This window comes from Aulostomus chinensis, chromosome 20 (genome assembly GCF_037954235.1).
Source record: "Aulostomus chinensis isolate RoL2024-O1b breed Wild chromosome 20, RoL_Achi_v1.0, whole genome shotgun sequence".
Classification (NCBI taxonomy): domain Eukaryota; kingdom Metazoa; phylum Chordata; class Actinopteri; order Syngnathiformes; family Aulostomidae; genus Aulostomus; species Aulostomus chinensis.
In genome coordinates this window covers 18792069-18818557 of record NC_141339.1, presented here as the reverse complement: position 1 = coordinate 18818557, position 26489 = coordinate 18792069, and the positions used below count along the sequence as shown (strand labels likewise).

At 41.7% G+C, this 26489-nt stretch overlaps 1 protein-coding gene across 19 annotated transcripts in view; it reads right to left on the bottom strand.

The window, feature by feature from the left end:
• epb41l2 (erythrocyte membrane protein band 4.1-like 2) overlaps window positions 1–23786 on the bottom strand; it is a 57412-nt gene extending 33626 nt beyond the window's left edge. For 17 of the 19 annotated variants that reach the window (XR_015110588.1, XM_086189345.1, XM_086189351.1 and 14 more), the window contains exons 1-6: window positions 22567–22723; window positions 7051–7280; window positions 6729–6911; window positions 5325–5579; window positions 777–881; window positions 570–612 (exon numbers count right to left, since the gene is read on the bottom strand). Coding sequence is in view for 18 of the 19 variants with exons in the window: in XM_086189345.1 (XP_086045471.1) it covers window positions 570–612; window positions 777–881; window positions 5325–5579; window positions 6729–6911; window positions 7051–7266 (802 nt within the window). In the remaining variant the exon portion in view is untranslated. Of the gene's footprint in view, window positions 1–569; window positions 613–776; window positions 882–5324; window positions 5580–6728; window positions 6912–7050; window positions 7281–10992; window positions 11257–22566; window positions 22724–23695 lie in introns of those variants that run through there. The other 2 variants (XM_086189347.1, XM_086189346.1) reach the window with 2 other exon arrangements.
• Between the last annotated feature and the right edge of the window lie 2703 nt (window positions 23787–26489).

The window sequence follows — 26489 nt, the reverse complement described above, 5'->3', positions numbered from 1 at the left end:
ATTCACCTCCAAAATTCCCTATGATTTTTTTTTATTCTCTTGCCAATGTACTGTTTTGTTTTTGTTTTTATAAATCTTATCGGCAATATTAGTTACGTCCTCTATCTGTTTATTTCTTATTCTATTTATTGACCCTCGACTCTACTCCACTAAACTCCTTGGCATTTTACTTTTACTCAGTGTTTTATTCTACTGTCCTCCTATTTTCTTCTTTATTGAATGTATTTGTGACTGTATGTGATATGCAAGCTGTTCATACAGGTTCCGGTGGGATAAATGAAGTTGTCTGTGTCTGTGTCTGAATCTGACAAGCGACTCCACTGCTGCACATGGACCAGTATGCAAACCCATGTTTACTAAAACCAATGAAGCTACTTGATTAAATCACAAATCTACACAAATAAGCCATTCTGCCTTGAACACTGGGGCTGCCATACGACGTGAAACAGATTGGATTCCACTGCTAAGAAGGAATCACTTAAAACTTTGAGTCAGAATCCAAAACAATGATACTATTTACAAAAGTCTTCTGAACAGAGAGTACTGTTAAAAAAAAAAGAGAGACTTACTACGTATCTGTCTCTTGATTTCCTTGGTGGGATCCAACCAACACTGGAGAGAACAAAACAGAGAGACACAGTGAGACATTGTGCAGACATCCATCTCTGAAGATTACAGACTCGTTTGGCATTCATTACATCCTCTGTGTGTGTGTGTGTGTGTGTGTGTGTGTGTGTGTGTGTGTGTGTGTGTGTGTTTGATGATCGTGTGTATACCTTCTGATCATGGCTGTCCTTGTATGTCAAACCAAAGTAGTCTTTTTCCAGTAGATTGAGGTGCTCACACACCTTGAAGAATAAGTACTGGCCCTTTGCACGTTTCTGTTGCGGGGGATAGTGAAAGCAAGATTTAGACAAAAAATGTATTCGTGAATTTCAAAAGTTTACATTCAGCTGGGAAAGCAGTATCAAAATCAATTTGAACATTTCCAAAATGCAAAGTTTCAGCATCATTTCATGAGCTTAGCAAATAAGATGAAAATGAGAATCCAGGCAGTTTAAAACTTGTTTTGTGAGGTCTGGTGGAACATGTGTATGTATGTGATTCACATCCTGCCCAAGCTGCTCTATCAATGCATCCCTGTTTCTTCTGCATTTGGTTCATGATTCTCTCCATCTGTCCCTGGTGACACATTCCTTCATAAGCCCGATGGGAGCATTGGCCATAAAAATCCTCCACAGTGAACTATGACAATGACATTTAGCACACATCCATGGATCCGTGCACAAGCGCACACCCTCATGCACGCACACAGACAGACAAGCGCGCGCGCACACACACACACAAACCTACAACGGCGGCCTTTAGACGGGCAGAAGGTCAGACAGTGAGAGGGTGGAAAAAAAAGAAGAAAGGAATGAAATAATGAAATAAACTTGGTCTCAATCTGACACTGCTGCGCGCACACGCACGCACACACACACACACACACACACACACACACACACACACACACACACATACACAGCAAATGAGAGAGGCATTCCACAGAGAGACTCACAGACTGGGCAGGGAGCGTGGTGAAAGTGGAGGGAAATAGCATAAAAGACTGCATTTTTCTGCTTTTCCGGGGACAGCAGAAAACATCTGCGGTATTTTCATATACTCACGCACGCACAGTGTAGCTGGATTCTGAGCGCCCATGAAAATGTGACCTTTCATTTTTCTTTCTATGCCAGTATGCCTCCAAGCAAGGCATTACCTAAGGACAGGGTCTGCAGGCAGTCCCAGAGATCTAGATTAATAAACAGCACAAGGAAAAAAAAAAAAAAAAAAGTCCATCCACTCATTTTTGGCTCTTTTGTTTTGATTTTTTTTAGTTTTATTACGTCAGGCCTGTTTCCACATTGCCAAGTAGGAAATTATGAGTAAATACTTGTTCATTTTACAGCTGTATCCCCAGCAACATGAATGTCTTTAGCAGCTGAACGTGTTGTAATCCTTCAAGATACCCAACTGCTTCAATTGCCAAATTCAGAGACATGGGAGTGATTAAATGAACACATGAACTTTTTTGGGAAATACAGTTATTTGCTCTCCCCCCCAGAGCCAGACAAGAAGATAGATATCCCTCTTTCCTCTGTGTGTGCATAAGGGGCTACAGTTGGCTACTTAGCTTAGCGCAAAGAGGGGTGGACTATATGGCATACCTCTGGCAAAAGACAACAATCTTGGCCTGCATCAGTGTAACTAGGGTTGTACATAACAGTCTTAAGAAATAATTACAATTTTTAGAAACAAAGTCAGAAATACTTTGCAACTTAATCCAAGAAAAGAAAACAACGAGAAGAGCAACTACTGATACTGAACATGGCCAACTGTGTCAAAGAGGATGAGGAGGATTACTTCTGGACAAGTCAAGTTCCTGGTCCTTATCTATAGGGACCAGAACACAAAGAGGCGACTACAGGTTTTGGAATCTGAGTGGGAAAGAGAGAGGCGCGCTAACCTACCCATCCACTGCCATTCATTGGGCTAAGCTAGTTAGCAGTCAGCTGGTCTCTGTGGGTCTCATCTTCCTTGCGTACGCACAGAGAAGAGAAGAGTAGCCATCTTATTGTCTGGCTCTGAGGAGGATAATGATAACTGTATTTCCCAAAAAATTGGCTTTTCTGTATCTGCTAATGATGAAGAGGAATTAAACTGTAAATTTAAAATAAAAGCCAGAGCAATAAAACTTTGGGTTTTTTTGTCTTGTCTGTGCAGAAAAAAAGGCAGTAAATGGACATCCATAAAAGCAATGGTGTAAAATATTCTCAACCCCAGGACTACTTGACTCATGTCTGAGGGAAACCTAAACAAAATAGAAGAAAGAAAATACTTAAACCGTGTGACACTAAAATCCCTCTGAAACTGATACTAATGAAATTCTTTGCATGCATTAAGACCATGTGACACTAAGACTCTACTTACTTTGAAAGTACCTTTAAAGAGCTAGAAAATGTCTGGCCGGGGATTGCGTTCGAGGCAGTAAATACTAATAAAATATGTCTTAAGTGATTACACTGGAATAAATTTGGGGTCTTCAGTTAATAAACAGGGCAGCTGTATGATAGACAGATGGACTGGAAGTAACAGTAGGAACGTGTGTGTGTGTGTGTGTGTGTGTGTGTGTGTGTGTGTGTGTGTGTGTGTTGGAGGCCTACTGGGCAAAACAGAAAATGTAATCTCTGGAATGCATTGTGCATCTCTCCCTCTCCCGACCTATCTATGCCAATGTGTGGAGGGATGGATGGATGGCGCTCTGTGTGTGTGTGTGTGTGTGTGTGTGTGTGTGTGTGTGTGTGTCTATACGCGTGCGCGCTCTTCAGGACAATAGCAGCTAGTTGCAGTATCAGCGTTATCTGTTGTGGGACAAAGCAGCTACTGTTCAAACAACCGTGGACACTCAGACGCATGCTGCTGGGCGTTGGCAGACTGTCGATTTGGGAAATGGGTTTGTGACCGTGAAATTTGTCAGTTCAAATTTTTTTTAAATAAGTGCTTCAGCTAGACCAGGAAAAGGCTCCCTGTTCTGCTGAGGTGCTTTTGATTCAGCCACTTAACGACTGAAAGTTCCAGTAGACCTCAACAGTGGCAAACTGGGAAGCTTTTCTTCATTGTGAGAGAGTGATGAAATGTGAGGAAGGGTAAGCTAACGTACGTGTGTAGCTATGTTTGTAGCTCACTAAAAAGTTCTTACTTCCTCTTCTGGAGATCCTTAGTAATTACAGATGTACAAATATGAGAAATAGTTTCCCTTACCACTAACTTCAAATGAAATTCCTCATAAATTGTTAGCACAGCATAGTGATGTTGGGAGTATCTACATACGTGCTGTAGTGTATGTATGTAAGGTCTAGGGGCACGTGTTCAGGAGGGTAGTAGCAGATGCAGAAAACTAATCTGGTGGGACCCCCCTAATCTCCCAAGTTTCTGTGTGTGTGTGTGAGTGTGTATGTGTGTGTGTGTGTGTAGTCACCAGACGACAAGTAACAGCACTATGCTCTGCTTTGCTCTGCATTTATCCCCAAAACCCCGCCCAACGAATCTGAGAGGGTGCTTCTGCCATAACTGCACTTTAAGTCTCTCTCTCTCTCTCTCTCTCTCTCTCTCACACACACACACACACACACACGCACGCACGCACGCACGCACGCACGCACGCTGGATCTGATCCTATTAGTGATTACATCACTGACACAGTGGCTCTCACGTGCGGCCTACTTTACTGGCAAAATAGCCTGAGATGGACAATGTGTCAGTCTTCCCTGTCAGTAGCTACTTCAAACTTCAGTCAGTTGTTCTCTTCACTGCTTATCCTCTACGTGGTGGAGGGGGCTGGGGCCAGCTGACACTGGCCTGGGACACTCTAAACAGATCATAGGGTTCAACTTCCGATTTTATACTCAAATGTTGAGTCTTTTATCGTTTTAGTTTTGATACAAAGCATCTCTGCCAACCGAAGTCTGCTTCTTGTTACCCAAATGGCAGATAGAATGACGGCCAGCAGACCCACACCCCTTACATTTGTCAATGACAGACCTTACCAGGAAACGGTCCTCACCCTAATTGTCCTCTGTCGTGAAATAAACCATAGACACAGCAAATCACGTTATAACATGGAGAGAGCAGAAGTCTGGCTGGACGGATGAATCATGCCCTAATGAAAAACTGATTTGATTTTTTTAAAATGATGAATATCTTTCAAACTCTGAAGGAGTTTTCTTCCTAGACGGAAGTTGGGCCTTCAGGCAATGCACATGTTTCTGGTAGGAAAGTGTTTACAGATACACAACTTCTGTATGTCACCGCCCCAAATTGAAGGGCGGCCCTAAAAGAGTTTGGAGTTGGCTTGATGTACGGTAAAAGCTCCACTGTTTCTGCCCACTTTTAGCCACAAACCTGGGAGATCGTCCTCCATCTCTATGAGCCAAGTGTTTCCACCATGATAACATTCAGGTGGAAGGCTAGAATCCAGCTGAACTCTATACACTTTAAGTATTTTCTTACTTAAGAGACAGATTCCATTGATGTTGGTGATGTCATAACAATGGAAATATGACGAAGAATGGGGGACGGCCAGGATAAAGCACACTAGGCACCTTCAAAAAATATATTTTTGCCGCATTTTAAATCACAAGTAGTTGTTAAAATGTTTATCTAACTTCCTCCAAGATGTTTTAAAGGTACGGAATATGAAACCGTATCATCTGTTAGTTGCCCCCACCTCTTTCCCCTCCTCAACCATGTCAGTGCAATTCATCAAGTGTTTGAAGCCTCACCTCGACCTCACAGGTGAAGTCTGTCCCATCCAAGAGGGTCACATGGCACACCACCAGCTTCATCTTGGTCTTCCTCACCAAACGTAAAGGCGACTGGAAAATCGAGGTTTGTCCTTCTCCTGCCTCCACGTCTCCGTCTCTCACCTCTCCTCCCCTCTCCTTCTGCTGATCTTCTTCTCCTTCACCCTCTGCTGTCTGCTTGGTCTCTTCAGGACTATTCTCTGCACTCTCCTCCACCTTCTCTTCCTTGGCCGGCTGATGGAGTCAAGAAAATAAACAACAACAAAAACTCAAACCGCAGTTACACGATAGGTTTCCTGATGTGGCCGTTCAGAACAAACATAGGAGCTTTGAGGTTGATAAAAAGGAAAGAAGGAATAGTGTTTTCTCTTTATCTCTTTATCCAGCTCTGGTCTGAAGTTGTTTTTACGAAGCACAGGCGTTTCTTTTGGCCTGATTACTTAAAGGTTGATGTCACTGGGTGGGTCTGGGTGGCTTAATAATGTGATTACTGGAACACAGTTTGTATGTGTGTCTCTTTTTCTCCTTTTAAACAGAATGCATTTACTAAATACTCTATGGTTAGTGTGAAAAAAGCCTTAATCTAGATAAAAACATCTCATTAATTTAAGCTTTTTTGATAACCGTAACCATGTGTGTAAAACTACTACATTTGCCTGAATGACTAAGGTTTGACAGTAGCTTGACCCTGTCTGCTGTCACAAGAAACAAAAGACAACTGATTCAACCAGCCAAAGCACGTGGCCTCTTGTAAACCACAAATTCTCAACACATTAAACAAGATAATAGCTGCTGAAAAGTTAAGTCATAAACAAAAAATACACTGTGTCTAAACTCAGTGTACCACTCATTGCTCTGCTATTTCTCAAACTAATAACCGTAACATCAAGAAAACAAATTTGGTAGAATCCCCCAAGTTAAATACGTCAGAATTCCATAACGGACCAATCAAGAGCAGATCCAAATATCCTGCAGTAAGAACCGCGTCCCAGTTCAAACTTCACCTCAGAGCATCTTCAGCGATGTTCTGTCAGTACCACGAAAAGCACCAAAAGCTAAGAAATGTTATCACTGTGCTGAAGGAGTTCATGAGAGAAGGGAGATTAGTGAGGAGCTGAAGGGATGAATTTGACTGGATGTGTTATGTGGAACTTAACTTTAGCCTTTTAGCCTGTTCTAAATCTAAATTTGCATGTGTTTGAATTGGCCTATTAGTGTACACTTGCCAAAAGTTTGTGTGCTTGTGTGTTGTAAGTCAGGGCCAAAACTAATGCGAAGCTGGTGAGTTGCTGGCCCAGTCATTTGTTGGCCTGCTTCCTGTTCTGATGACTGAACAGATAAAGAACATAAGGTGGCGGGCTGAGCTGAGCACAGTCATAGTACCTCGGTGTCAGCGCTGGCGTTGGAATGAGACTCCGCTTCTTTTTCCTTCACTTGCTCCGACTTGACCGTCTCCTTCTCTTCTACTTCCTCTGCGTGACCGTTCACCTCTGGGGCAGCCCCCTCCTCCTGTGTCACCGCGGCAACTGGCTCCTCTGTGGATGGGACCTCCTTTGTTGGAGAGGTCTTTATGAGTCAGCCAAAAAACACACAAAACACAAAAAAAATTTAAAAAAATCATAGGTTTATTAAAATATATAAGAAGGATTTCCTCACAAGTCACAACAATAACGACCATGTGAATTTTACTCATTTAACAGTGTACCTGGCTTTGAGACTTCTGCTTCTTAAGCCATGTTGGCAGGTATCGAGATATTCCTTTGCCCTCTTTCTCCTTCTCCTTTTCTTTTCCCTTCTCCTCTCCCTCAGCGCTGGCGACTTCCTGAGATTCTTCTGTGGCCTTCTCTGATTGGTCCGCCTGAGCAGCTGACTCCTCTGCTTTCTCCTTCACCTCTGTCTCGGAGCCTGCTTCTGTTGTCATGGTGACACGTCAACCTGGAGGGCAGTTGGGGAAGAAACGATCGAGTGTTTCATTCTTGTTGAATATCACAAGTTGGTGACATCACTCAAAACCAGTTTTGTAATTTAGTATTATGATTTGATTGGGGGTTCAAGGGTTACAAGCTACCGGTAGAAATTCTTTTGGCTGTTCTAGATAAAAGAAAGCAGGAGAATCAGGCTACCCCACTGAGTTTTGTCATAAATATTAATTTTTCATGGCACGCAACTTGAATTTTAGTCTGGAGAATCTTTTATAAATGAGCCACATGGTCTCAGGCTTTGAGGGTTTATCAAGGATGAATGCAAAGCAAAAGACAGAATGCTAGAAAAACATCAATCTCTGTAAGTATTAGAACGCTACTATGCACTGTAGTTATGTCATTCGGGGAAAAACACAAATATTACATGTATATTCAGGTTATGTAAGTTAGCCGATTCTGACCCCTTGGTCTCACGGCTGTTAGCACATGAGCTCATAGCTGTTTGAAACATAAGCTCTTGAATTGAAATTGCACCCTTTTACACAAGGGCAGTAAAACACACGGGTGTGGGACGTCATTGTGTCACACGCACTGAGTTTCATCTGGTTGGACAGCATAAAATAACAGCTGGTTACAAGAAACAAGATGTAACACACACACACACACACACACACGCACACACACACACAGTGAGATTCTTCAGTTCTTATTATATGAGTCAGTGGATTTACCCTGCAGCTGTGGTCAACACATAAACACTCTTCAACCCAAATATCTTTGGCAGTGCTGTCCCCACACACACACACACACACACACACACACACACACACGCGCGCGCGCGCACACACACATAAAGAGATTTACTCAGCGGGACACTAATTTGTTGATAACACTAAAGGACAATGACATTGGTCTTGAGGGGAAGTTGAGGTCAGAATGTGCAAAGCAACACACAACTGGTGTCTACCTGTGCACACAACATGCTTTGGTGAAGTGTGTGTGTGTGTGTGTGTGTGTGTGTGTACACAAAGAGCTTGCGGCTGCAGTTTAAGCTTGATTGATTTGTTGTTAAGTCATTATCATCCATGTCATTTCAACTGTTCTGAATATTTCCAGCCTGCTGTCTCCCAAGTCTTCTCTTTCGGACTCTATTATTCATCACGCTGTCTGCCTGTCTTGCCAGCTCTATGAATTTTTCTTTACTGCCCTGCCACCTTCGATAAGAGAGGACACACACACACACACACACAGCAGCAGCAGCGGTGGTGTGCAGGGAGGGGTGGAAGTAAAAATAGAACAGGTCTCCTTACGCATGATCGGCTAATGAGGTAGAGAAGGGACGAGGAGAGATGGATAGAGAGGTGTGTGTTTGTGTTGGTGTGTGCAAATGTCAGAGTCACAATATACTGCATGCATACGGGTAGATAAAGACGGCAAAAGACAAAGGAGTGAGGGCCGTATTTTGTTATAGTGTATCGTCGATGATACCCCCTACTACCACCACAAAAGTACTCTTTCAATGCTGATTTTTTTGTGTTTTCAACCTTTCTTTACTCAGAGTGATACTGTGTTTTACAGGAGTGCCCTGATCACAATCACCCAATAACACATTCACAGCCTATAGCTGCTCAGGACACCACAATCTGAGCTGCTGGCGACTGAGCAGCTCCACTGGAGGAGTCAGGCCTTGCTCAAGCGCACCTAGGTGATGGTCATGTGGGTGGGGTTTCTTCACTTTCCCAACCCACATTTATCCTGCCACTCCTGGGGATTGAACCGGCAACCCTACATTCACAAATTTGCCACCACTACCCACCAGTCACACATTTGCCACCCCTACCTTCACTGCGTGTTGAAGGGGACCATGGGTCCCAAACAGATTTCAAACTTTGGTCTGAGTTCTTACTTTAAACTCAGGTCTGAAATTGATCTTTATATTGAGGTTCTGACTTTTATCTCTATCGCCACAATCTTACCCATCCCTCACAATGCTTGGTTGATGAAGGGGACAAGCCCCACCCCTCAATCTGTACCAAAGTCAATTTAGTTAGGCCGACAGCCTGATTCTGCTTGTCATCTCAGTCAACGCAGGTTACAACTTCTGCCATTTTTGATCTCTGACAGCTTTAATCTCCACATCCATACAGACGGCATGGAAGCCATCCAGAATCTTTCCTTTCTTTTCGTGCATTATCACGTCACCATTGTAACCGCAATTTGGTGATGGAGGGTTAAGTTTTAGTTTTTAAAAGTTTCATCAGGGTTTGTGCTTGTTTTGCTCTCAAGACTGGAAAAACACAGTGTTTTATGGTTCTACTTTCCTGTTGTCATTTATCCCCCACAAAAAAATCCAATCAGCAGTAGATTGTTTCATTTTGGCTGAAATCAGAGTCATCAAACATGTCTGTTGCTACCTACTTAGTGCAGTTCCCACTCCTCTGAGATGCTGTTTCTCAATAGACTCCCTCACAAGCTCACAGTGTGTGTGTGTGTGTGTGTGTGTGTGTGTGTGTGTGTGTGTGTGTGTGTGTGTGTGTGTGTGTGTGTGTGTGTGTGTGTTGGCATCGGAGTACAGCTTTTTGCAAGATGCTGGTCATGGCCACTTAGGCCCGCTTTACTTTGGCCTTCTCTGTACAACTGGGAACAATGTTCTACCTCTCTCATAACTTTAAAACTCATACTCCTCATCTCTTTCTTTCGCTATCTTTCCATCTCTGTCTTCTACTCTCAAAACTAGGGTGCCTGTTTTTTTGTTTTTTTTTAAACAAAATCTCATCACTCTTTTCCCAATCCCTTTCTTCCGGGCCCCTTTTCAATCCCCTCTAGTCGCCCACTCGCATTATCTCCCCCTCAAACCCCCTCCCTCTTTTTCTCTTCTTCCCACAGTCCATATAAACAATAGCGGACATTATTATGGCCTCTCTTCATATATACGGCACAAATACTGAATGGTTTATGGCAGTGAAACTCCTCTGTATAACTTAGGAGGCTGGCAGTCCTTGCAGGACAGTGAGCTAGCTAACAGCAGGTTCAAACGTAGGCTGAGGCTTCATGCTGCGATTTGCTTCATAACCTCACTTAATCGTCTCTCAAATCCAAGAATATACTTGTGTTTCTTTATTTGCTGTCCAAATTAACAAAGCATCTCCTCACACAGCATTTGTCCGGAGGCAACTACTGTACTACTTGCGCGTTGCAACTTGCAGCACATATTATTGGAATATTTCACAGTTAATTAGTACTGTTCCAAGTAACCTAATTATCCAAATAGGCAAGAGAAAAGCCTGGAGAATCATGACAAATGCAAACAGCCAATCCCATCAGATTAAATTACAAGAGGAATGTGTGTGTTTGTGTGCCCACATGTGGTTTAACTCTTTCTTTCGTATCGCCCTTTAACCCACATTAAAAAAAAGACACGTCTCATCTCATTTCCTCATCTTATCGTTACCTCTCAGCTTGCATAAATATTTGCTATTTGCAGATAAAGGCAGTTCTGTGAGCGTTTGCTAGTCCCGGTTAGTACTACTTGCAAAAGAGTGCTGCACATGACTGTGATAACATGATTAAGTTAAAATACTCACCCTTTAAATCAACAGTTCCCTTAAACTTTACTGTTACAGCACAGGAGGCTCAGTCCATCCTTGCAACTCTTTTTATTAATTAAAAGTGAAATGAAAGGAAAAAATGCACAGATGTACGACTGATGCATTGCATGTCCTTACCTACTGTTACTTTCTGTTCTCTGAAATTCCTTTCCTTTGGCCTCTTTCCCTTCTTCACACCTCCTGGTTTCTTTCTCTTTTTTGTCTCACTTTCCTTTAGCAAATCTTTCTTTTTTGCGTCTCTCTATTGCTCACTCTTCCTTCAACTTTCGTTTCTCCCACCTCTTAGCAAATGCGTGCCCTACTAACTGTCATTGCCATTTTCTCTCCTCCATCCTCCTCCACTCTCCCTCAGAGCCCTGTGCTGGTTTCCCGCGGGACTGTCGCTTAGAGAAACGAGGGCAGAGAATACGGAAGAGAGAGAGAGAGAGAGAGAGAGAGAGAGGGGAGGTGGAGGAAGAAGAGTGTGAGAGCAGCAGAGCTAAGGACAGAGAGGGAGAGGTAAAAGATGGATGAAAGGGAGACTGCTGCAGTGCATGACGAACACAGCAAATTACACTTCCTCAGCATTCTTTCTATGAGAATTACTCACTTTCCCAAATCTTATCTTCAATACATATTTTGCAGGATGAAAAGGAAATCACAAACAGGTTTAAAAAAAAAATCAGACAATTACACAAAAGTAGATCTCTTTAAGTTCTGTAGAACAGTTCTGTCAAAACACAAGAGTTTGCAAAGGTCTGGTTGCTATGCCAACAAGCCTGGAACACATTTTGTACCCTGTGGATCCTAGTTCAAGACAGGGGTGGGGTTTAATACGCTGCATCACTGTATACGGTGTCAGCAGTGGAGCGGTTTGCCTTGACACCATTCGAGGCGTGCCCTATAGTGTGCAAGTTGCTTGAGGGACCCCAAGGTTAGGTTGACCCCTGAGTGAAGGACCCCGGAGTTGGAAGAGATGCAGAGAGATGGAAATACATGTGAGCATGACTGGGATTTCTGATATCACGATGACAGTGATACTTCACCCAACTGGGTATTTTGTCTTCAAAGTACTCAGAAATGAGCGTCTTGAGCTCCCAAAGGTTCTAAGCCTCCTGCATCACTTCTTTGTGACTCCAAAATCCAGAAAGAGGCAGGCACATACAGTGAAACCTTTACAGCTATTTTCCTTCATTTGAACCGACTCGCTCACGTTCGTCTGCACTGACTCACAGTTGCACCGAACCACAAGTGATACGGTTTGTTTTAGCTTCAATCAACATGTGACAGAGCATGTGGTTAGGGTAAGGGTTAAGTCACAGAACCACAAACGCCGCGGCCCATCCTTTTACAACTTAACTGCTGTGAGTCTAAGTTTTAGAGGTTGTCGTCATAGCAACAATGTCCTCATCTGGACTGAGGCCAAAAAAAAATTATGAGATAAGTGAAGAACTTAATAGCAGAGTAATCCTCACACTTTCACACTCGTCTTGATCATTATCTGCCGATGACTACGTTGAGACTCCCGAAACAAAACGTACACATACCCAGCCGCCCCATTCTACAGGGTTATAGAAAGGGGAGGCGTGAAGGGGGAGGAACAGGTTTCCATGGCAGCAACATTCATGGTCAACAACCATAAATCCCCATGGAGACAAGAGATTACCACAGCCAAAATACAGATTAGTGAGCAAGCATGGAAGTGACAATGGAGATTATGACCGTGCTTAAACCCATTTCAATTCACACCTGATTTAGAGCCGATATTACACGATGGACCTCCATTCTTGCCTCCCGTGTTTATTTGTGTGTGAGTGTGTGTGCGCGTGCGTGTGTGTGTCCACTGTGGGGGTGTTCAGCAGAGGGGACTGAAACTATTAGCTGTCAGAACCAGCTGGCTTCTAACTCCCATCTCACACCCTCTCTCTCTCTCTCTCTCTCTCTCACACACACACACACACACACACACACACTTTTCAGCTACATAATGTTAAATAAATGTGTTGTAATTATGTTTTATGCATCTAATTTCAAAGTATGCCAAGAAAATCTTTCACATAATTCAGCTACATGTTGCAATTTTTAAAGCTGTAATCGGAATGCCCAACCTTCCTCGATATTTCACGTGCTCAAGAAAGAGTTTGTTGCAGTTGTGGTACGAAGGACATTTGGGACAGCTTCCGGACACTTCGGTTCCAATAGTTGAAGCATCGGACAGCGATTTGCTCTCGTACAGCTGAGACTAATTAATTAAAAAAATAAGCAAATCCTGCGGATCCGATGGGACATCTCAGATGTTACTGATGAAACAAGCTGTCAGCTTATAAAATTCTCTCCAGTCACCGAGCCGCGGCTTGGTTTTGATATGACCCCACATCCAGAGTGCAGAATCGTAATCTGCGCTGTTCTCTTGTGCGATCTGTTCATCTGTCACGCAATGACACACACACACACACACACACACACACACACAGCACAACTCCTCAGCACATAAACATGGACACACACACAGACATAAAACATACAGAAGTAAACGCACTGAATCCCCTGGTAAACTATGGATTTGTGTTGTCAATCACAAAAAAAAAAAATTTACTGCAAAAGCAAAATTAAAGGCCATTTAAGATGGATAACAAATGGAAATAGTCCTTCATTCTACTCTTTGTATTTTCACATCTGAATAGGACGTTTGCAAATACATCTTGTATATAACGTTGGTGTGAAAAATCTGTACATGCCCGTCCCTTGACACTAGAGTCTGCTCCTCACACTGAGGATTACACAAAGGATAATCTCTGTGTACGTTTGTTTGTGTGTGTGTGTGTGTGTGTGTGTGTGTGTGGGTCGTCTGTCTGCCTGTCTGTCTGTCTACCCATTCATCCCTTCATCTGTCTGTCTCTACCCACCTGATTTTGACGTAGCACGGCCCTCAAAGAGCACCTCTGTCTCATTAAATGTACAGTCAGCTCGGAGGCGATGCTTACATGACCAGTACTGTCATTATCATGTCTCCTGCTGCATCATGACTGCTAGCTCATAACAGCTATTGTCCCATACAAAACACCAGGATACTCTACTATAATATTCAGCCCCAACCAATATAGTACTAGAGGTTTTGCATCTTTCTTAGCATGTTCTTCACAACTTAGCTCAAATGATTTGATTCGAAACTAAAGAGTTACCTTTTTATTTTTATAGTAGCATTTAGCCAACAGTGTGCTAACAACACTGCATAAATCCTTCTGCCAGTTTCTTAAATATTACTTGGCTTAAAATGGTCATTACAATTAGAGTTGGGTACCAAGTTCCATGCTTTCAAAGATATCAACCACATTCATACATCGGTACTTCAGTGTCACATTCACCTTAACAGAATCTCTCCAATTTTTGGTACATTTGAGTGAGAAAGTTCAGTTTGTATAAAGAAAGACAGAGAGCAAACCCCTGCAGTGAGTTGAAAGAAAGGTCTGAGTTGTGGCTGTATTTTTTCAAAACCTGACAAAGACAATCTCTGCAATACTTGAAATACAATGTTTCCCATGGAAACACATAAACCTGAGGGAACATCCAGTGGATGAACACAAACAATGTCTAAAAGCCGAGGAGGGAATTTACTTGATGTTAATGTTAGCAGCAGGTCTGGAATTTGGACTTATTCAGATCAAATCCGGTCTTGCGGTGTAGTGCTTTTAAGCTGCGGGGGTTGGGACAGCTACATCCAGAAACAAACTCAAGTCGACTTTTAGAATAATGCAACCTGACGTCACCCACACAGAGGTCAATTAGGTAAACTTGAGACCTGACCAGAAGCAACAGACAGGGCGAGACTGATCACGGTCGACTGGTTGCAGTCAATGCTGCAAAACAGCTATCAACGTCCCTGGTTTGTGTCCATCTGTTTTGAGCTTGAGGAGATGAGACAGGTCCGGTGTCAAGGTTCAGAATCTTATTCCCTTTGTTTGTTTGTTGGCGGTTAGCTAACAGTTCACGACAAACGCACGCACACGTGCACACACACACACACACACACACACACACACACACACACACAACACACACGCCTGCATCACCACAAGGTCTGACTGTCAGACACTGGCCTGCTTACAATTAAGTCCATTGATTTGGGAAATATGTATGTTCACTGGTAATTAAAAAAAAAAGATGGAAATGAACTTAGTTTTCCCACTACACTCACATAACAAGTTTCTACTTTCACATTTTCTCTGTGTGCGTGTGTGTGTGTGTGCGTGCGTGTGTGTGCATGTGAATGTGTGTTAGCACGAGAAAGAATAACGGGTCAGCTCATAACTACTATTGTTAACTGCTTAACTCCCCTTTTCAGCGATTAAAGCAGTCAGGCGTGAGTACCGTCTGTTTGTGTGTGTGTGTGTGTGTGTGTGTGTGTGGGTCACCCGAGTGCACATGTAAAGAGACACAGTTTACTATGCCTGTGTGAGGGAGTGAAGCGAAAGAACAGAGGAAGAAAGCAAACATTAGCCTCAAGGAGAGAAAGCAGGTGTGTATAAAAGAAGTAGAAACCCACAGTGAAACACAAGCCAACTCCCAAGAACCAGAGGGTGTGGTGTTACTATGGCAACACACATCCCATAGAGGGTGGCAGCAACAAGTCCCCTGAACAAAACATATGACTTCATCACGGGCATCTTGGTGGTAAAATTCAGTTAGAAATGTGAGTAATCCAGTATTTATAAGATCAGACTGAGAGCTTTCAACAATCGGCGTCAAGTTTTACAATTGTCGTGAAGATGACATTCACACTACTCCCACTGCGTACCCAAGTGCACTTACAATCACACAGAAAAAGAGAGAAATATCCAAAATGGCACACATCAAATGAGTAATTTAATCATTGATCGATGAACTGCCCCGGGTTGATCCCACCCTGAGACCACTTTTACCAAACGCTTTCCTCTACTTTTCTCTCATCCATCTCTGTTCAAACTCTTAGAAAAATGCACACACAAAATAAATGCATTTCCATATACTTTAGAAAAGCCAAGCCTTTCACAGCTGAAGCTTCTCAGCTGTGTGGATTTGCAGCTCTTCTTTGTCAACAGTGACAGTAAGCTGAATATCTTTGAGTGACAAAACAAAATTCTCTGTCAGTTTAAGCTTTAGGAGACTCTGGCGGGCATTAGTCACCATATCCTGACTCTTTATTGTTTTATCAAGAGAATAAGAGCCATATTAAAAGCCACAAGCGAGAGTGGTCTTTCACACTCGTTCTCCAATGATGTAACAGTGAGAATATGAACCACTCTGACACACCATTTCATGGCTGCCCGCTGTTCACTATTAACCTTCAGCCCTAACTTCAAAATTAGACATCCCTCGTGATTTCCTCCTTTCTAGAAAATAATTCCGTTTTCCTAATGAATGTGAGGACATGATGTTTCTCAAATGTGGACAAACACTCGTGTTTTAGTGTTTTGGTTACTGAAATGACCTGACAAATTGTTTAGGCGCCTACTATCAGTTCATCACACACTCATGACATCTGAACCCCAACCAGGAAACAGGAAGTGAGGCAATGTAGCAACCACGAACCCTCGATCTGTCACCCACCGTCCTTTCATTCTCCATCTTCGTTTCTCATTTCCAGTGACAGGCAAGCCTTCATATCTGCCTGTCACTGTTCAGCGGCCCGTCATAAAAACAGGAACTAACTCACAGCAAAACATCAGTGAAATCACATTATCTGTCTACTACCAACCAAATTATCCTCGCTCAGTAAGTTCACATAGGTTTTGTTTTTGTGTTCTTTTTAATGATTATTCAAGAGTGGGATTTTCTGACCATACTACTGACTCTTGACCCCAGTGTGACTTCTTGGTGTCTCTGGAATGCAGACAATACAAACGTGCTGTATATTATTAGCTTGAGACGAAGGGAAACTGAGTAGCGGGGGAAAAAAACTGTCCAAAATATCTGTTTACAAACTTTCAAAAGCATCATGCAGTATAATCCAAGTCTTCTTCCTCCAGCTGTGTGCTCAATAATCCACAACTGCTTTGATTTGAGCTAAAAATAAACTAAATAAAGCACTTCGTGTTCAGTGCAAGTGTGACCAGCTGGCACATTCAGTTGAACTAGTCTGTACTGAGCATACGGCTGGTCAAAGAAGACTCGGATTATACCGCATGATGCTTCTCAGAGATCGTAAACAGACATTTTGGTCAGTTTTGCTGTCGTTGGTTGATATCCATTAGCTTCAAGCTAATAGTTTCAGGCTGACGTATTCTGACTTCCAGAGTCACTGTGAAGCAATCACAGGGGGGAAAATGTGATTGTGAGATCAGGATATTTCCATCCAAGCTCTTTTAATGCGTGATTACAATTTGTGCATAAAAAGAAACCTGAGTACAAAGACTTAGATGTCAAATAAATCCTTCAATATAGCATGCAAGTTTAAAAGCTATGGAAACAGATTTGGCGAATAAAAGTACTTTGGTCACGTCATCGCCGGGGCTGTAACCTGAACTCCAACAGCACACAGTTGTAATATTTGTTGTTCAAAATTCTACATTTCTATTGTTCGTCAACATGTCTATTATGGTTCTTCTTCTTTTTTGGGGGGTTTTTATTGGCGCTTTTTTTTAAACACATCATCGCACTGAACCCTCTTGTCCTTGACTGGTCGACAGGAGAATTAGCGCCACCTGCAGCCTACCTCATTGAACGTACATTTAATATTTGAATAACAACAGTGGACAGAAACGTGCAAAAACTTGTTTTTCTTTTGCCAGATTTCTAAAAGAAAATGTGGTTAAAATCTACAACGCATTTGGATGCAAACCTGACTTTCATGCCCTTGAGAGGGAAATTACCAACCACTGCTTTCTTTTACCAATGTATCTAATAATAGAGCTCAGTAAAAAAAAAAAAAAATTAAATAAATCCATCACTATATTATCATGTTTTTCTAATTCAGTGTCAGTAGTTTCAGCCACATGCTTCATGGCGTTCTATTCTTTCCAAACAGGCACGCTGTAAAAGACATGACTGATATTAAAGCACAATATTACCAATTGTTCCTGGTGCTGCTGCATCCTAGGAAGAGGAGGGCTCGGCCCCGTCGTGCCCTGCTCTGTTCTGCCTCTGATTAATCTGTTTTTAACTATGCCTGGAGCCCGGCCAACGCCACAGGCCCACTCTCTGTTTTTTTATTCCATCCTTTCTTTTCAGCTGGACACTTACTGGGGAAGGCAGTTTGCCCTCTCTCTTTCTCTCTCCTCTTCTCTGATGTAGTATTCTCCTTCTCTAATAGACCAAAAAGTACAACTCTACTTATCTCTACAATTAAAATAACCCACTGTTATCCTACTCTCAAGTTCAACATGCCTCTTGGCTGTTTTTAATCATACAGTCTGGTTTTCTCATTCGCTCGGCCAGCAGCATTAACCCCACCTCCCTCTCCCCTTCCCTGAGCGTGTCCTCTACATCTCTATCATTCCTCCCCTCTCTGCCCACTCCTTCCCTCACTTTCTCTGTAGCTGTAATAAGCTGAACATTGCATTACAGTTGCTATTCATCCAGGGCTCTCTGATCTTCTCTGTGTGACTTTGAGTCCCGCTGGCCAAAAGAGCCTGCGGGCGAGAGGCTAATACTCTCTGGTCACGGCTGGCTGCTAAACTGTACAATATGTCCACCTTGGTAATTGTTTTGACCGTCCCAGTGTCACCACAATTGCCGAGGAGATGAAAGCCTTGAAAGGAAGTCTGAATAGAATAAAATCGCCAGAGAAAACTCAGCACTTTAATTATTTTTATTCAGAAAGAAACTTTTGTCGTGCTTTAAATCGAGAAAAAAAGGTTAATTTTCTAAAAAACAAAGGCATTCAAATCAATGTGTGTTACGGTAACTTGTGTGTCTGAGTTGATGCGCTCCTGTTGAACTGACAGGGTCAGGGTGAAAACACACACACACACACACACACACACACACACACACACACACACACACACGGGGATGTTCCCATAGCCTTTCCGAATGGTTAAGCAATATCTCTCACTCTCTCTGTCGCTCCCACTCAGACTCTCTTTCACCTCTTACTCACTTCCTCTCTTGCTTTTCTTTTCTCTTCCGTCCCGTTCTCCCATCGTCGCTTCCTCTGCTTCCTATTTCTGTCTACCTGCCGTCAAATCAAATCATAGCCTGCCGTTTGGTTTATATTTTAAGTCTTTTTTTCCAAGAAGAAATGTCAAATATGTGATGGTTCCACGCTTTTATTGTCAAGGCAGAACATAAGGAGCATCTGGGTTTTGACGTTTGCATTTTCTTGACTTTTTACATAGAGAACTCATCAAGTTATCAAGTAAATTTTGATTCGCGCTGTCGGACTCTGCAACTATTGATCTTTTTCATTGATTAATCATCAGATTAGCACACAACAAAGAGTGCAAAAACAGCTCAAATGTACAGTTAAAAAGGCAACAAATCCTCGTGAGTAATCAAATAATTAAACAATAATATTCTTCTGTCACCGACTAATAAATTAGTTGTTTCAACACCTGTTTCAATACGCAACAACCAGCGCAAATCGAGCGGTGGTTCTAGCAAGCCTGGAGTCACTTCCAGCTACCTTTTAATGAGGAGATTCTCCCACCAGAACAACCAATTAAGGCTTCTCATTAGTGGCTTCCACAGAGCCGCCACTGTTCTACGCATCCTGAGAGTCTGAGAACCAACATGGTGATTATAGATAAACCATAAACAGAGAGCAGGGCTGTCAGCCAACCACAGGACAGATATACTCGCAGCTCACATCACCGAATAAGAGCAGAAATCTTTCCTGTTTTTCATGACATTATCACGCGTGGCGATGTGGTGTGAAAACCTCACCCTGAGGACTCTGCCTTTCCTTGCCGCTGGTGTTCTGCCACCTCAAATCGCATGTTAATCCAATCGACACTGTGATGCAATCAACTGACATTTCAGAAATCATTTTGTGAGACTTACAATCAGCATTTTAGCACGAAGGTAAATAGAGAGCACATTTTTGTATCACAACTCTCCACCTTAAAAAAAAAATTTAAATCCAACAATATGATATCACAATTAGAGGATATATGATATTCAGCCCTACCCTAGACTGAACTGATTGTTTTGTCTCTACCTGTAATGCAATACAACACAATACACCATCAGAAAATGACACCTTTGTCAAGAAGAACAGAGGTGATATGACACCTGAACTACGACGGTTCATGAGATTTCCCATAAGCTTACGGACATAAAATCATTCGATCTGTGTTAATGACAGAGGGCCAGTAGGCTAGAAGGACCAGAGCCATGGACAGTGAAACGATCCCTAATGCTAGGCTCAAGTTTCAACCAATTTCCTTGACTTTTCCATAGTTGTGAACAATTTTCAGGACCATACATCCGCTGAAACAAACAGAAATCCATGAAAAAAAATTACCAGCGAATATTTAACTAAATTGAAGAATGTGATGCAACATAAACATGTATAAAAGGCAAAAATCAACTAGAGATTTTCCGCGTTCTGTCTGAACTGAACCAATATACTCTAATATGCAGGTATTCAGGAGGCAAATTTGGCTTTTTTGAAAACATTTCTAGTCCAGGAAATTGCTATTTTTCAATTCCATGGCTTTTCCAAGTTTTCCATGACCATATGAACCCCCAAGTCTGTCATTTTGCGTTGCACTGGCTGAGTCATGGCGATACCGCAGTGGAAAACAAACCCTGATTTACAAAAGGAACCCCAAGGAGGACTACTGATAAAGCCAGGTAGTATTGCACAGAAATATAGCACGTTACAAGATAAACAGCATATTGTCTTTTGTTCTAACATGAGGCCCCACACAAACAGATTAAAAAAGCAAGAGTGACTTCTTGAATGCCAGCACAACCTCCAGTCTCTTGGTCTGCCTGCCCATGTGTCTGTGAATTAGCTGAGGTTGTACCATCTGTCAAAGTAAGACTCCGAAGAATCAGCTGTGAAACACTCACACGCAAGGTACAGTGTGTACACACAGCTCTGCCAGTGTACACAAAGAGGGAAGAGAATGAATTTTGTGAAAAAGTAAGTTGGATTTGAAGCCAAAAGAAGAGTGTTGTTGAAGGGAGACCAACAGAATCTGAGTTTGGCCAACCGCATTGATCCAATTCTTTGTAAGTTTGTTACCCTTAATAAGATTCAGTGATCGGGAAAAAACAGCCACCTGTGGAGTGTTTCATTCATCACTTTGGCATTGTGGTTTATTCAACAAGATTTTTGCAGTGAATCTATCAAAATAAAAGCTTTTATCCTCCTATTAACTCCATGATCATTGCACCACAACAATGTCTTTCTATAATTTGACAGTGTCAGAATGTAGCTGATTACTTACCCAGTAATAAGAGCTAAAGATACAGATGGATAAATATTTTCTCAAGCTGCCACAAATGATATCTGTCCTTTGTGACATAAAGGTGATGCCCTATAGTCGTGTTTATTATGTATATAATTCAGATCATGCCTTAAAACTGGTGGTTTGGAGAGGTTAACCTGTCCCTTTAGTTATAGGGAAGTACATATTGTACAGAAATGGTGTATTTTTTAGTACAAATAATACTATAAAAGGATTGTACAATTTTGAAGAAGAAAAATCCAATGCAATCATTTCATCAGATAATGCAACTGTGACAATTGAGGGAAGGTTTTTCCTTTCTTCATGCAAAATGATTAAGGTGTGATTTTTGTGAGAATAACTTTCAATCAAATCTGTAGAATATGAAGGCCTTTAACAAAAATTGCAGTTTTCTTAAAAACGTATCTTAAACTTCCAGTAGATCGCAATTTCGATTCATCGTGTAATAGTACTACCTTGGCACCGTTTCTTAACTACCACTTCTTATCTTTTCGTCATCGATATCACATGTAACTGACTCAGTACTAATGAGGAAATTAATTATTTTGCAGTCCCATCTTATATTTCCCGTTTTGTTTTGTGTTTCCTACCAGACAAAGACTTTGATTAAAATCCTTTAAAACCAGTCAAATATCATAGTAAATTTACACGCATCGTTCCACGATAACAGGTAAAAGTACATAAAGCACAATTTTGTCGGGTGTTCGGGATAAGTTGATGCTTTCAAGCCAACAAACGTTACCTGTGAAACTCTACGATGGTTTAACCTTCCAAATACGGCTGTTTGGACGGTCATTGAACGCAACGTTAGCATGTTTAAAGTCAGCAAACACACCGTTAACGTAGCGGTTGAGGCTTCACCTACACCAGGAAATACTACCACCACCTGCGGTACTACAAGCGTTTACAAATGTCCTCGAAACATTTGATTGTATCCACTTTGTAGTCCTAAAATTCTTCGGTGAGACTTTGGATGTTAACCCCAATCAAAGAGAGAGAGAACCGGGGGAGGTTAAGCCGGACATAGGTGATGATGGCCGGGATAACATGGAAGAAGATAGGCGCCATGAAGCGCCCAACAACGAAGGGATGACTCAAACTCTCAATAACGGATTTAGAAGGAATTAAGGAGTCGCTAGTTTAAGAGCTGGGGAAATGTGAGCTCCTGGCTCTTAGTCAAGTCGAGTACATGTGTATATACCGCGGCAAAATTTATAATATAGAATGACAAATATCCTTAAAGCTTTCAATGAACAAACGGCAGTCGGTGATGCACATGTCACGTGATTAAAAAAGGGTTAAAATTCAGCGTTACCTGTAATTTCTGACGATGCTGTGAAAAGTGAACTTCCAAGTGTAGCCTCGTCGTCTGTTCTCCGGCACAAAAAAATAACGTACGTCCCCCTCTATCTCAGTCTCCAAAAAATCTCAGCTACACACGGAAAATCTGGCGACGGCTCAAAGCAGACGTGTCCATCATCCACAAGACCCGCCTCATACAGTGAAAAACATCGTTTAGTCGTCTTTCATTGGCTGAGAGGAATTACTATATTACATACTGGATTGTGATTGGTCAACCACGCTGTCCATCCGCGGTGGTGGGACGGTCGCTGTGGATGTGGCGGTGATAGTATAGCAAAGTAGTACCCTCTACTGGACAAAATAAGACCCTGCACCATGTTGACGCCCCACGGCTATTTGTTTCTTTTGCAATTATTTTTAGTCCATGACAGAGTTGATTTCATTTAATTATGTAAAAAATTAAATCTGTAAAATGTGCTACATTTCATTAGTAATCATAAGTAAATTCATTTGAATACTTGAACACAACAAATATTGTCCATACACAGACTTCAATATAACAGTGACAGCAAGTAATATTGTTAATTTGATTTTTTGCAACTGTGTTTTATCTTTTTATACATCCGAGTATGTACCATAGTTCACCAAATAATCTTTGTGGTATAATATGTAGTTTTAAAAAGTGACTACTACTGAAGTAACAGTCGAATAAAAAAAATAGCATGAGATTTCTGAAAATATGTGAATAGTTATTGAATCTGTTTGACGATACTACTGATGGTTAACACGTTATTCAATGTGGATAAATTGTACATAGTTCTCTCTCTCACACACAAACACACACACAGATTACAGGAGCTCAAGTAATTGGCTTATCAAGGAAGGGAGCGTGGAGATTTTATTCTAACGAAAGAGGAGAAATAAACAACCACGTAACAGTTTCTGAGAAAGTAGAAAGAGTGAAGTGCTATTATTAAAATATTGTGAATAACCTGACAAAAGTTTTTTTTTTAAATACACGGAAGCAGAGGAGAGCGTAACATCATCGTGCAGCTTAGCGTGGATGCAAAGCAATATTTTAAGTAAACAGTGTGTGTGTGTGTGTGTGTGTGTGTGTGCAGGGTGTTTTTCAGTGAACTCACCGTTAGTCGAGCAGATCCAGCAGAGAAGTGCAGCAGGCAAGTAAAGCGTGCACACACAAGCAGACACACATGCACACACACAAAGATAGGATCAGACGTGGCTTTGAACACAGGGGCTTATTTAATATCATGGCAAAATTAGTATTTTATGAGCGGCATTTGCTACATCTACATATCTGAGTACTCAGAAGACTTTGAACAACTAAGCAACCACAGTCTAATGTGATTTCATGCATATATTAGATTGCTGGTGGGGTTTTTTTTTTGTACATCAATGAGTAACAACTAGATAACATAATGAAAACAACATAAAAAATAACAAGCTCTTAAACCAGAGACATATAGCAAAGGGGAGGGAAACTAACCAATATGTTAACACATAATAATGCAGAGTTTAGTGAATTAAACAGGATTGCTTGATATTTTAGTCTCGGTATCTTACAACAGAGATACAACAGAGTGTTTAAAGGAGACACCCAGGGAAATAAAAGAGCAAAACCACATAAAAAATAATTTCTCCTGTTATATATGGGGCATAGAAAGCCTGTTTAATGTACACTAATCACAAATCAGAACTAGAACAACTTTTCTACATCACTCAAACACACACAAAAAAATAAAGAAAAGTTGTACCTGGTGGTCAAAGGTCCCACACTGCAAAAAAGAGGACGCTTCTTGACCCTGGACCTGAATGAATCCACCTAGCCTTATGTTATATCTGTTATTCTCCACCTCCTCACTTCCTGTTTGCCCAACACAAACCTGTATGACACTAAAACAGTTTTCTTATGTGACTGATGAGACTCAGGAGAGCAGTGTCCTCCCTTTGAACTAACAGATTTGTGTTGCTAAGCTAATGGGCTAGGCTACAGGAAATAGTGTCCTTCATCCAGGGGGCTGCATGCAGTAAAGCTAGCTGTCCAAAAGCATGAGATCACGACAGTAGAGATTCTCTGGAGGATTAGCTGCGAGCTCTTCTGAGGGGAATTACCCAGACACAACCATCTGGACAGCAAAACAGTGCCTGCTAGCCCAACTTTGATCTGAGGAACAGTCACTTGGAAGTCACCCAGTCATCACGCGTCCACGCTGACCCAATAAACAACCCTGTACTCTAGTGAAAAGATTAATTAACCTCCCCTTTAACTGGTCTGACACGATTACAAGAATAAAAGCATCTCTGGGAGTCTGGAGTGAGACATGATAGCACCTTAAACTAATGGCTAATATTAGCATGCCAACATGCTCACAGGCTAACCGGGTTTTCTGTGTTCACAATGTGTGCTAATTAGCTTAAATTACAAGAGAGGCAGATGGGAAAGCCTTTTTTTGGGGGGGGGGGGGTAATTTTCAGTCATAAACCAATGCACTGGACCAAAATAAATTATGTTCTTGTTGAACTGGAGATTGATTTTGATTGTGACGTGCAAAATATTGGCATTTATTTCAGTCTGATGTGTAAATTCGGTGCGATAGAAACAAAATGTGATTATTTCAATCTAGCCGATGTGTTGGTAGGAAATGTGCTCAAACAGTGTCAAAATATTCTCAAATTTCTTTTGTGAGAAAATGATGAAGCATATGGGTGAGAACCAATGGCCCTCAGCTTCGACCTCGCTGACAGACACGAGTTCCTGGTTGTCATGAATACAAACTCATTTGATGAGTCCTTAAACATTGTCAGGATATTTTGATTATACCCTCCATATCTTTGCAGAATTTATTGTTCTTCACTTGTACACTTATATTCACTGTGCTTCCATTTAAGGATTGAAGTTGAGTGCATTTACAGTATGTTCATATCCTCGTTGCATTGAGGGAAGGTCAAGGGGTCATTAAACTGATGACGGCTACTTGAGGGGAGGATGTCCACTTCCATAAAACAGTTTTTGAATTTTGAAAAACTTTCAGTGAATCCTGTACTCACACGATCCTGTCAATTTTCAAGTGAAAATGAAATATATCACTGAAGAGTGAACTGTCGTTCATGCTGGTAATTGCCCATCTTGAATTTTTAGCTGGTAGTTTTATAACAGATATCTCATCAGATTATTTCAAGTGCTCCTTTAGAAGTTAACAACTTTAGGAAGACAATTCTTTAATTAATTAAATCAACACCGCACCCTGTCTATTCATCAACCTGTAAACTGGAGTTAAACTGCTCTAAACACACGAGTTATAATCCTGAAATGATCCTTCTGAATATTCAAGACAGGGTGATGGGTGTGTCTGCCGTCCTCTATTTGTTTTGGTGAGAAGGTCTCAGACATGAAGGAATTACGCTCCTGTAAATTGTTACAATCAAAAAACATACAACGAGAACAGATATGCCGAGGCGGCACAGAGAGTTCACCACCATGGGATTCTAGTCTGCGGAGATACGCCTGGACCCACTGGAGGAAATAAGTATCTGGATGTGAAACTCACCACAGCCTCAGAGCTCATAACACAAACGAAGAGAGCTGACGCTAATCACTCTGTGAATAAACCTCAAAAGCCTTGACTTATTTGCAGAAAACACAGCTGAGCTTCAGTGAAAACATGAAAACAAAAAAATATACACAAAAATTAGGATCAGAGACGGCAAATTTTACCTGATGATCGGTGAAGCAGTTGAGGAAGATTTCCCTGTAGGACTTTAAACGTCTCCTGTTCTGTGTGTCGAAACAAACACCAAGACACTGAACAAATACTGTCACTTCACACCTGTTTGCTTTGTGTAATATCACCCGCTAGCTGCTCTCTCTCTCTCTCTCTCTCTCTCTCGCTCTCTCTCTCTCTCTCTCTCTCTCTC